The sequence below is a fragment of the Triticum urartu genome, chromosome 4A (genome assembly GCF_056163025.1).
Source record: "Triticum urartu cultivar PI428250 chromosome 4A, HENAU_Tu73, whole genome shotgun sequence".
In the NCBI taxonomy this organism is placed as follows: domain Eukaryota; kingdom Viridiplantae; phylum Streptophyta; class Magnoliopsida; order Poales; family Poaceae; genus Triticum; species Triticum urartu.
The window spans coordinates 620,329,945-620,342,751 of NC_141876.1; the positions used below are offsets into that span (position 1 = coordinate 620,329,945).

At 42.4% G+C, this 12,807-nt stretch overlaps 1 protein-coding gene across 1 annotated transcript; it reads left to right on the forward strand.

Moving 5' to 3' along the window:
• Window positions 1-1,909: 1,909 nt before the first annotated feature.
• Window positions 1,910-4,928, forward strand: LOC147977501 (uncharacterized). The gene is made up of 3 exons (XM_087521183.1): window positions 1,910-3,061; window positions 3,711-3,756; window positions 4,741-4,928. The coding sequence occupies exons 1-3, from the start codon at window positions 1,910-1,912 to the stop codon at window positions 4,926-4,928; spliced, it is 1,386 nt and encodes a 461-aa protein (XP_087377309.1).
• Window positions 4,929-12,807: the final 7,879 nt, after the last annotated feature.

Consider the following 12,807-nt stretch of genomic DNA (forward strand, 5'->3'; position numbering starts at 1 on the left):
TGGTATCGTAACAATTGGTGACCCATCCAGGAATTCCTCTAATCTTTAGTAGTAGCATTATTCATAATTCTTTGCCACAACCATCTTGTAGATGACAACGAAGAACAAGATGATGATGAAGCCACTGAGTCTAAAAAATATGTTAGTGCGAGGGAGTATTACTGTTTCAAGTTGCAGATCAGGGAAGGAATTTTTAACATCCTATTGTTTGGGGGGCGTCTTCTCCAACAGTGGCTTGTTGACATGTACATCAAAATGGAGACTATGAGGCTTGATTTCTACTCGAAGCCTCAGAATCAAAAACTCATACGTGTTGAGCTATACCAGGTAACAAAAATCTCCCCAGTCTCATCAACATACTATGACAACTTGACACACACCGGTATGTTACTGAATAACTATAATTAAACGTGAACCAAATATGAGCCTAATGTATAGTCTTGTTGGTTATCGGCATGCTTGTATTCTAAAAGCAAGAACCAATTATGAGCCTTATTCATTTGTTTCATAGGGTGTTGTTGACACCATTGCTTCTGGAGAGACGTGTGCTGCTCAGATTGGAAACATAATCGTGCTCCCTCGGACTTTTCTGGGAGGTGATCGAGACATGCAGCGAAGATTCCTTGATGTGATAGCCGTTGTTCAGAGATACGGGAAGCCTGGTTACTTAATCACTATGACTTTCAACCCTTACTGGGAGGAGATAACTTCCAGAATTGCACCCGGACAAACACCACAAGACTGTCCTGACCTGGTGGCCAAAGTATATAGGGCCAAGATGCGGAGTCTGAAAGATCTTATGATAAAAAAGAAGTACTTTGGTCCGGTTGCGGCGTATGCTCATGTTACCGAGTTCCAAAAAAGGGGTCTGCCGCATGAGCACTTCCTTCTGATCATGGCCTCATATAGTAAGCTGACAAATCCAGACGCCTATGATATGGTAATCTCGGCAGAGATCCCTAGCCGTGACAAGTACCATGTGTTGCATGGACTGGTTATCAAGCATATGCTCCACGGCCCATGTGGTACTCTCCAGAAGAGTTGTCCTTGCATGATAGATGGAAATTGTCGTTTTCGTTACCCTCGACAGTTTTGCCCTGCAACACAACAAGGAAAGGACTCATACCCTATATATAGGAGACGAGATGATGGCCGCCGAGTTAAAGTTAGGAATGCAGTGTTGGACAACAGATGGGTTGTCCCATACAACCCCGGACTGCTTATGAGATATAATTTTCACATTAATGTTGAAGCTTGCTCGAGCATAAAATCAGTCAAATATTTGTACAAGTACATATACAAGGGGCATGACCGTGCTTCCTTCTCAGTTGACCCGGCGGCAAATGATGGTGTTGTGATAAATGAGATTCGGCAATACAGGGATGCAAGGTTTGTAACACCCCCAGAGTCTATGTACAGGGTATGTGCTTTCCGTATGTTTGGTGTCTCTCCTGCTGTGTTGCAACTACAGCTGCATTTGCCAAACATGCATACTGTTGCATTCAACGGTACTGATAACCTGGAGGATGTTATGAACCGACCGTCCTCTTCCCAAACCATGCTCACGGAATACTTTAGGATGAATGAGGTGGACCATTATGCACGAAACTTCTTGTATAAAGAGTTCCCAGAATTCTTTCGATGGATTAAGGGTGAGAAAAAGTGGCAGAAAAGAAGCCAAAGGGGGCACGGGCAAGTTGGAAGGATTGTTTATGCACACGCTGCTGATGGTGAGAGGTACTTTTTGAAAGTGCTTCTGAATCATAGAAGTGGTGCCACTTCATATGAGGATTTGAGAACTGTAAATGGAATGCTCTGCTCGACTTTCAGGGAAGCGTGTGAGCTCATGGGCCTAATAGAGACTGACAAATCTCTTGACGACTGCTTGACTGAGTCTGCTACTTTCCAGATGCCATGTACTCTAAGAAGGCTTTTTGCAACTATTCATGTGTTCTATGAGGCGACCAACATCCGTGCATTGTGGGAGAAGCACCTGGAGTCAATGTCTGAGGATTACCGTCGTACCCAGTCCAACCAGGCTGCGCTGGAACAGATGGTCCTTAGAGACATCCGGGATTTGGTGCATTCGATGGGCAAAGGTATTAAAAGCTATGGCCTCCCGAAGCTGGTTGAGACCGGTGATGGTTCCGGCGACCTCCTAAGGGAGGTTCGAGAGGAGTTGTCGGTCGGTGTGGATCAAGAGCATTTAGATATGTATACATCCCTGAACATTGAGCAGAGGGCTGGGTTTGAGGAAATCTTGGATCACGTGGTGAACAATAGGAAACAGGTTTTCTTTGTTGATGGTCCTAGTGGCACGGGTAAGACTTATCTCTACAAGGCGCTTCTTGCTAAAGTGCATTCATTGGGTAAAATAGCTATTGCAACCGCGACATCCGGAATAGCCGCATCAATCAGGCCCGGTGGATGTACCGCCCACTCCAGGTTCAAAATTCCGGTTAAGCTCATGGATAATAGCATCTGCAGCTTCACCAAGCAGAGTGGTACTGCGGAGTTGCTTCGGAGAGCATCTCTCATAATCTGGGATGAGGTTGCCATGACAAAGCGTCGAGCAGTTGAGGCACTTGATAGGTCACTACAGGATATCATGGGATGTGTTATGCCATTTGGGGGGAAGGTTGTGGTGTTTGGAGGGGATTTTAGGCAGGTCCTTCACGTGGTCCCGCGTGGGACAAGAGCACAAATCACTGACGTCACGCTGCAAAGATCATATCTATGGGAGAGAATTAGACAAGTATGCCTCACGCGTAATATGAGAGCACAGACTGACCCGTGGTTCTCCAAATACCTCTTGAGAATTGGCAATGGAACGGAGGAGACGATCGGTGATGATTATGTGCGTCTGCCTGATGACATTGTGATAGGTTACACACCTGGTGACGCACCAGTCATGAAGCTTATTGAACACGTGTTCCCATCTCTTCATGAGAACGCATCATCCGGTGCCTACATGAGCACATGTGCTATTCTTTCTACCAAGAATGAGCACGTGGACAACCTAAATGGAAAGATGATTGACAGATTTCCCGGCCAAGAAAAGGTATACTATAGCTTTGATTATGTCGATGATGATACACGCAATAACTACCAATTGACTATCTGAACAACCTCACTCCAAATGGCTTGCCTCCCCATATTTTGAAAGTTAAAGTTAATTGTCCTGTCATTCTGCTCCGAAATCTCGATCCTAATAATGGACTTTGCAATGGAACGAGATTGATGATTAGAGCTTTCCAAAATAACGCAATCGACGCGGAGATTGTTGGTGGACATGCTGGAAAGAGAGTGTTCATCCCTAGGATCCCGATGGCACCCTCGGAGGATATTTCACTTCCTTTCAAATTGAAGAGGAAGCAATTCCCTATTCGTCTGAGTTTTGCAATGACCATAAACAAAGCCCAGGGGCAAACCATCCCAACTGTTGGCATTTACCTTCCGGAGCCTGTATTCTCTCACGGTCAGCTTTATGTTGCACTGTCAAGGGGTGTTTCAAGGCAGACAACTCGGGTTCTGGCAAAGCCAAATAAAGAAATAGATCAAACTGGTAAAAGCACCAAAAACATTGTGTATAGAGATGTCTTGAAGGGATGAAGCAAGTTTGTCATCCATAAATATTGTTGTGGATTTCTACTATTGGGCGTGTATTTATAATGTTTCTTAGAACTAACATCATATGTTTCTAAATGCAGATTTTCCAGTACACATTCTGTTGGAAGGATACAGAAGCCATCTTCTGTAAGTTGCGTTGCGAAACATTTTATTGTTCAAAGTTAGCTCTTAACTATTTGTTGGTGTACCTAGCAGTCTCATTTATTCATGGTTGAAAACCTTTGTTGTGATCACACATGCTCCATCCTACATGATTATCATTCATGAATTAATCATTAACTATCCTGTTATGACGAACGCTTGTCTCAGTAACACCTATTATTTGCTCTAGCAGCACTGCCAGGTTGTTTTTTTATATGCAAATTTGTACTTTCGCTCTTGTCAGTCCAGCATTTTTTAAATCTACCTCTACATACATATTTAAAAGGTTCATCTTATCTTATGTCCAGTTTGCACTATACAGAGCAGTTGCACACATGACTCCTTGGGGAAGTTTAGAATTTTTGAATTCATATTGCTGGAGTGTAGATGGAAGTTTCAGTGTGATATGGTGCTTCTAATTACTGTATTAGACTGACAAGACCTGACGGTCTGTGTTGCGACTAATGAAGATGTACATCATGTGGTGGGGAGATGCACAAGAGTTCAAGCATTGTGTATGGCTATTATAATTTCTCAGCACTACAAGATCTGCAGCATTTTACCTATTCTAGTCCTCATTGGCTTCTTTGTGATGACATTATTTTTTAGAAAGCCCAGGCTTCTATTGATTCCTCTGTTCAGTTCTTTTTTATAGGAGAAGGTTAATTTTTCAGATTTGTCCCTGCTTGCGTGCAGGGGACTTTGTTTTCTTATTTAAGAATTATGGTTAATATTTAATTTCATTGGTAGAGAAACTTTGTTATATAAATGTACATGCATCGATGTAGTAAGTACTGGAATATTGCTCTTTTCCTCTGTCAGGAGTGAATAACCCCAAAGAAAGAAGATTACCCCCAGCACGACATTTGTATCTACATATTTTACATATATATTGTTCGAGCATGATTTTGAGGCTCTGGCTAGCATCCTGATTGCCAATTTTGATACATTATTGCCAATTTCTCCAAGCCGGACCTGATATCAGCGAAGTGATGGAGAAATGTGCTCCAGATGTCATCCTGGTGGAGAAAACAGTTTCGCGGGGCATACAGGAGCTTCTACTGAAACAAGGTGTCACTCTGGTGCTTCATATGAAGCTCGACCGGCTGCAGAGAATTGCACGCTGCTCTGGATCTCCTATAGTCTTCTATCTCTAAATAAAAAAAAGGCTATATATGCAAAGGCAGGCTTGTTTGTCTTTTCTTGATTTGTAATATTTTCTGGTGCAATCAAACTATCTTTATATGCATATTATTCTTACATATATATTTGTATATTAGTTGAGACGTGCATTTGCACGTGCACGCTTATTAGTATATTCAAAGAGGAGCTCTCTTTCCGCAAGTTATCTTCATGTTTTGTGTGTTGCTGCCGGCCGGACCCCACGCTTAGTGTTTTTGCTTCTAAAAAACAACTCTTGTGTTGTCTTGTGTTGTTGTCGCTACAATCCATCCATCTGAGGATTGATTGATGCCTACAATATAATATATGAGGGGGTAGGTAAATGCTGCCGGATGGATTGATGGATTGTCTGGTGTCAATTCAACCAGCCCAAAACTCAATTCAATTCAAACCAGAGAAAATATATATACTTCCCTACAATATAATATATGAGGAGATCCATCGACTACTTTTAATTTGTTCAACAGTTACTAACTAGTTCATTCGTGGCCTTGATCAGAGATATTTATCTACCCCAACTTCTCATAATATAAGATCATTTTGGTTTTAGCTTGCAAGACGATAGGGAGTATTTTTAATTACTAGCTAGTACTAGTAGGAGTACCCTGGATTGGAATTGAAAGGGTAGCTGTTCCATCATTTTCCAACAGCCGCCGCCGAGATGCACATACATTATATATATATATATATATATATATATATATATATATATAGAGAGAGAGAGAGAGAGAGAGAGAGAGAGAGCAGGTCAGTCTTGCTGTCGTCACCCATTCATCCGTATATTGTTAACTAGTCAGTTAGTAATTAACAAGTAATCGATCGATGTTTGACGTCTCTGGAATCAAATCAAATAAAATTATTCAAAGAGGGGCATATCCTCTCTTTCCGCAAGTTATCTTCATGTTTTGTCTGTTGCCACATTTATCATGCATTTTCACGGGGAACGTATCCGGTGCACCCACACTTGTGGTGCTACCGGTGCACCGGATGCCATGCAACATTTCAAAAAATCTGAAAAATATCTAGCACATTGACACAACAACAATGTATGTCTCCACAAAATTTCATATCAAAATATGAAATATTTTTTGAGATACAAAAATGACAAAATTGACATCAGTGTGATAACGGGCCAAATCTGAAGCCCAATTTATGTTATGTACTATTCAATGTTGAATTTATCATTTTTGTTTTAGGAGCTATGCTTCGAATATTTACTTGAAATTTTATGACAATCTACGTTAATGTTGTGTGAATGTGCTACATTTTTTTCAGAATTTTTCACGCATTTAAAATGTGCAACTTAAGTTCGATGCACCGGTAGCACTACAAACACCGGTGCACCAGATATTTTCCCCATTTTCACGATGGTTGATGTGAAGCTAGAGGTGGCAACTGGTCCGTGGCTTGGGATTCAATATAGGTGTGTGTGAACCTCAAGTGGCTAGACGCGGCCGGCTTTGCTAGCATCATGGCTGTGGCTGCAACGCATGGATCTTCAGCGACAATGAAAAGAATTTGGGAGTACCAATTAAGTTCTTTCTTTTAGAAAAGGAGGATGTACCTTCGGCTTCTGCATCTGGACGATGCATGCAGCCATATTACTAATTATTCATAAAAACCATACAAGATGATATATCAATAAGTCTGAAGCCATCATCTTGGCAACACCGTTGCTACTCCTATTTCCTTAATGAAGGCGTGCCGAATGTCCGGGCCTAATATCAAACAGACATCACACTAAAGCCTAACATCTAAAGCCAGGTGTGCCCTCCAAGCCACTATCTGGATTGGGTCCCACACCGGTCAGGCACACTCCTAGTGAGCACCGCACGCTGCAAGGGCCGTCACCTCCATCATCCCTCGGTCCTAATACCAATTAAGTGAGTCCCTAGCTGTGGCGATCTAAAGAGCGGCACCTTCATACGACTACTTGCATCTTTCACCCACGATCTCAACCAAATGTTACTAACACATTCCTTTCGGTTTGAAGGGCTCAACTAAAAAATCCTCTCAACCAAGGCAAATGGTTAGGACAAGTATAATACTAGGCTATAAGCCCACTTACACAAAACTTTTGCTCTACGCGTTGTCCGAGATAAAGAAAACATTATATGGGAGGAAAGAGATAGAGAGAGTAAGGAAAAGGGCTAAGAGTAACATCAAGTCCAAGTCGGTAAATTTATCTATGTGGCAATGAGTTAATGAGGAGAGAGATAAATTAAGTAACTTAGCTAGTTACTCGTTCTATGAGTAACATCACACATTCAAACACAAAATGAGTCTGTATAGCCTAATAAATGAAGCTTTGCATGACACTACACCTATGTTACTATCCAGTGTGAGGTAGTAGTAACATAGTCTAGAATAGCGTGTATATTACTGATGTAAGTTACTCTACACTGTGACTAGTCTAAGAGCATCTCTAGCAGATCCCTCAAAAGTCATATTTAAGAGGTAAAAAATCAGTTTTGACAGATTAAATGAAGGAAATATGCCCTAGAGGCAATAATAAAGTTGTTATTTATATTTCCTTATATAATGATAAAATGTTTATATGCATTCTCATTTTGACTCAAACCCGCTGGACACTATATTTTAAACTAATAAACGTGTCTTTTTTTCAAAGGAAAAAAATAACGAGTAGCTGTAGATGCATTAAATGATTAGTTGTGGATCTCATTGTCTTCTAGAAACAGGTAGGACACGTATGCGATGATGGATGTTGCCTGCTCTGCTTTTATTTATATATAAACGAAACACAGAGAAGATGCATTCCATGTGCTTGCCAATCAATCGTGCTGCTGTACTAGTTGCTTCATTAAGGACGGGAATCAAATCAGATCAGTACGTAGTACGAACTCCTGACAATGCCAGCATTAATTAATTAATTAGTTAGTTGTTTACATATAAAAGCATAGTTTACATATAAAAGCATAGTAGTAGAGGAATAAATGGATTGGACGGTGCGCACGTTGTACACATGGATGGAAATATTGTTGGATTGATTCTCCGTTAAAAATCCGTTTTTCAAGTATATCTAAGTACATTTATTATGTCATTGCCGTTAGAGCAACTCCAACAGGGCAATCCAAACGGACGATGCTTTTGTCCGCCTTTTGTCTGTTTGGTCGGCCGCTCGCCCGGCATCGGCCCTCTTTTAGATTTAGGTCGGCAGTGCGCCTAACACGCCAATCCATTTCATGTCCGCGCACAATTTTTAAAAAAGGCCCATGGCCATAGATCATACAAGCGGCCATGTCGTCGCCCTAGTTTTAGCGCTCCAGCGCGCGAGAAAGGATCGCACGTGCGGGGGAAAATCGGCCTAGCGCGTGCGCTGGTTTTGGCGCGCTGTGTTCGGCGCGCATTATTAAGAAGGCGTTCCCTCCACACTATGTCCGCCCACCACTCGACTCGCCCCCACTCACTAGTCTCGCCGCTTCTGCGCCATCATATCGATGCGCCGCCTGGGCGCTCCGGATTTTTGCAGAGTTCGCGAGCGCCGCTCCAGCGCCTTCTCCTTGGAGATCTGGTTTGGCGAGAAACGCCTTGGTCGTGACACCTTTGACACCATAGAGGAGGCGGCCCGCTCGTACGACGCGGCGGCGTGGCGCCTCCGGCGGCCTCGTCGGTAGATAAATTTTCCCGACGTGTCGATGAGCTAGCGGACGCAGGATCTCACGCCTCTCCCACGGCTTTTCATCGACGAGGATCGTCGTGACAATCGAAGACGGCAGCGTCGCCTCACCATCGCCGAGATGGATGAGGAAGCCATGAAGCAGGTGCTTGTTGAGGTAGACTCGATCATCCTCATGTCATATCAGCAGTCAGGGGCAGCCGGTGTTTAATACTAGAAAGTCGTACGTTTGTAAAGTCTTGATTCAAAGAAAGTCTTGCCATGTGCTATCTAGAAGGAAGGAAGGAAGGAAGGAAGGAAGCTGATTGTGTGGTGATACAGTATTATGGTAGTAGTGGATCAGAAATGAATGGATTAGATTTTACTAGTACTAATTAGGAGTGAGCTGATAATGAAGACTGCTAGTGCTAGTGCTAGTCCAACTCAAGGAAGTAAGGAACCGTCAATGGTTTGAATGGACCGTACGTCACTGAACGCACGTTGATTAGTCCATCCATGGTGTATGTATTGTCCAGCTCCACATAAAATGGAGTAATAAGGAGGGAAAAATGAATGAATTGAATGAATGGATGGCCTTACATCATGTCAAGATGCCTTCCTGCCTGAGAGTGCGTGAGTGTGTTTTGGTCCGACGAGACGACTTGACTTGTGGAGAGCACTCAGCTCCCTCGTGCGTGCATTTCTTCCATAAGAAGAAGAAGAAGAAGAGGATGAATGAATGAATGCTAGTTCCACTAGAGAATGTTGAATTCAATTCACGACTCTTGTTTTGTCACATCCCTCCTCAAGTGCAAGTGCACGCCGTGAGTCACCGCGTGAGACGTTTCACGACGTGAATGTTGGATCCATGGTGTACTCCATCCATCATCCATCATTCATCATCCAGACCAACGTGTAGATTAGAATTAGATGGATGCACTGCAGTCCATATCCTACTACTAACTTGTACTCCCTCCGTTTCAAATTACCCGTCGCAAAAATGGATGTATCTAAAATTAAAATACATCTAAATACATTCATATCTGCGACAAGTAATTCGAAACAGAGGGAGTAGTATGTACTACTCTCGTGCTGGGACGATGTATCCTATTCCTTGCTGCTGCTCATCTAATTAAGGGCATCTCCAAAGTGGAATCTCAAACCGCCCGCATATGTCCAAACCTCATGGTCTGGACGTGTTTTGCCATCTAATATGATCCTGTATCCGTGTGCCGATCGGTATGGATGTCCTTTTCTCCACAAACCAAAAGCAAATTATGAAGGGTTTTGTGGGAATCCGAACAACAGCCAAACTCCGACAACCAAAACCCTTTTCAGACCCCACATCTCCATCCTTTCCTTCTTCTCTGCATCCACTTCCTCTCTCGCCGGTGCTACCGCTCCACCACATCGGCCGCCCACCAAACCCTTGGCGACCTCGGCACGGGTCACCAAAGTAGCAGGGGCGGTCCCATCGGCAAGGTCACACGAGTAGCGGGGCGGTGGGGTATTTCATTTTCCCAATCACAGGGGCGGCGAACAGCCGGCAACACGGGTTTATGGTTGCGGCGGCGTGGCACACAGGGGGCTTCACTCCCGTCTCCCTACTCTATTCTTGGTCCAATGGCCAGGACTGGACCAAATATAGTCATCTGGGGATAGTTTTCAAGGAGTGGGTATCATTCATTTTTTTTAGTAAAGTTGGTTATAGGGGATCTGCTAGCTAGTGCTTATAACTCCCTAAAACCCACTTTGGTTCTTAAATATAGGTTTTAGGGGATCTGTTAGAGATGCACTTACACTATATACCTTTCTTAGGGAGTATTACGTGCGTATAGCCATGCTAGGACGTGGTTGATTAGTCCACATGCATACTACATAGTCCGGCCGATTTGAATTTGAGTTTGATCCAACTTCATCCATCCATCGTTAACCACAGATATACTCCACCCGTCCCATAATACGAGAGCACTAGTGTAGTGTAAAAAACGCTCTTATATTACGGGATGGAGGGTGCATTTTTGACCGGCTGGCTGCTAATAACATGTCCATCTCATCATCATTCTCATTCCCTGGCCAAGCATCTCCTTCTAGAAGAAGAAGAAGAAGAAGAAGGTAGGATCCATATGCGTATGCCATGATGCATGAGCACATATTACTATATGATGATATATGGATGCACTTGACGACATTTCAATTCAACTCAATGCATGTAACGGAATTGTTCAGTTCAATCAACTAGTTGGTCGTATGTAAATAAATAAATACATAGTATAGTCGAAGAAGAAGCATCGGCCCAACCCAATCATGCACGCATACACCATCATCATTCATCTGCGTGCGCACCAAGGTATGTACATACGTGCACAAGATCCCGTCCGTATCAATGAATTGATTTCAAACAAGAGATAGAATTTCTACATATATACAACTGGCTGTCGCCCATGAGTCCATCAATCACATATATACGTTTGTTATTAGTTGATACTGATGATATTATACGGTACTATAATCAAATCTACAACTAGTACGTTTGTACAATAAATAAGTAAATGAATATGCAACGCCACATCAGCATCTGGCAGTATGTTATGATAAAAAATATTTTAATGGATTCGATACACGGTACGCACGTGCACGCACATTGTGTAGTAGTATGCATTATTACGGTTTTTCCTTGTGTTGCAAAATGAAATGAACTGTATTAGCTAGTACGAGATGTTGAATCTCATTTTGCCCGCAAAAAAAATGGAGATGTTGAATCTCATTCGCAAAAAAAGAAGAGAGAAGATAACGTTGAATTGTTTCTTCCCAGGAGCGTCAGCCGCCGGTCTTTTCGTAATGGAATTGGTCGTCTCTTGGTTGGATGGGAGAAGTAATTTGGAAGAAAAAGGAAATTTTAGTACTATGTTTCTTTGAGAAAACCAATTAACGCGATGGAATTTAAGGGTTGAAATCAGGGTAAGAATGCACTGTTTGTGCTGTTGTCGTTTGTTGTGAGCAAATCATCGATCCTTTTTCTCTCCTCTCCTCTCCTCTCGTAATTATAACAAGGATTATATACCTACTGCAGGTAGCAGTAGGCCGGGCATAGCGTCATAGGAATTATTGAGGTGAGTGGAATTGAGTTTGAGTACCCCGCCCATACTATATATATATATATATATATATATATATATAGTAAACCTTGATTAACTAGTAATTAGTTAGGATCTTCTAGAAGGAGTGCTGTAGTAGCTACGTATGGCATGATGCCTGCGTCCTTATATTGCTTATATATATACGGACGAGACGACCTAGCTAGCTAGCCAGCCGGATCAACATTTCAATTCAACTCAATGGAACGGAATGCTTCTATGCATGCATGCATGTTGTACTACAGTACTACTATATATTTGATGTTGCTTGTGCACAAAGAAAGAAAGAAAGAAAGAAAGAAAGAGAGAAGAAGCCCTAAACCAAAACAACTAATCAATCAATCCTGGCCGCAAGTAATGCATATGCACCGTAACATTCAAGAGAAAACCTGCACAGAAAGATCATACATACATAGTTGGAGAAAATTAATTAAGGGATAAACCTGTTGTAGCTAGTCTGGAAATACTTGTCTTGAAAATGGATAAAATGAATGTATTTATAACTAAAATAAGTCTAGATACAACCATTTTAAAGACAAGTATTTTCGGACGGAGGGAGTATTTATAAGGAAAAGGTAGTGGATCTGTCGTTTTCAGCCTGCGTCAACTGCATATGCATATCACCCCTTTTCCAAAAAAAAAAAAAACTGCATATGCATATAGAGGTAAGACACAAAGACACATGAAGAGCAGAGCTATATATATGGATATGGATGGATGGACTGGATTAGGCTGGGTTGGGTGCGAGTGAAATGAAATGTAGAGTAGAGTTGGAAGCAGCATATGCTCTGATTTCCGCAAGTTAGCCCAGCTTTTGTCTCTTCTTCTTCTTCTACTCCAGTCCATTCCCGTGTCTTGTCTAGAGGAGCCGGAGCCGGACGGGAGTGGATTATTAATTCTGCACCATCTCCATCTCCATATGCTATACAGCGAGGGAGCGGTCGCTTGCGTCCGTGCGTGCGTGTGATTACTACTAGTATTATTGTTAAGTTATTACTACTAATTGTAAAATGTGGTCAGCCTGCTGTGTTACTTGCAGCAGGAAAGGCGCCAAGCAAGCAAGCAAAGTTTGACTTGCCAAACTCCCTCGCTCTTTTCTTT

What these genes read in the sequence shown, in the direction of transcription:
- LOC147977501 (XM_087521183.1), top strand. Translation starts at nt 1,910, where the DNA reads ATGCCATGTACTCTAAGAAGGCTTTTTGCAACTATTCATGTGTTCTAT. An exon ending in GATTTCCCGGCCAAGAAAAG is followed by an intron (nt 3,062 to 3,710) that starts GTATACTATAGC and finishes TTCTAAATGCAG; the next exon opens with ATTTTCCAGTACACATTCTG. An exon ending in GGATACAGAAGCCATCTTCT is followed by an intron (nt 3,757 to 4,740) that starts GTAAGTTGCGTT and finishes AATTTCTCCAAG; the next exon opens with CCGGACCTGATATCAGCGAA.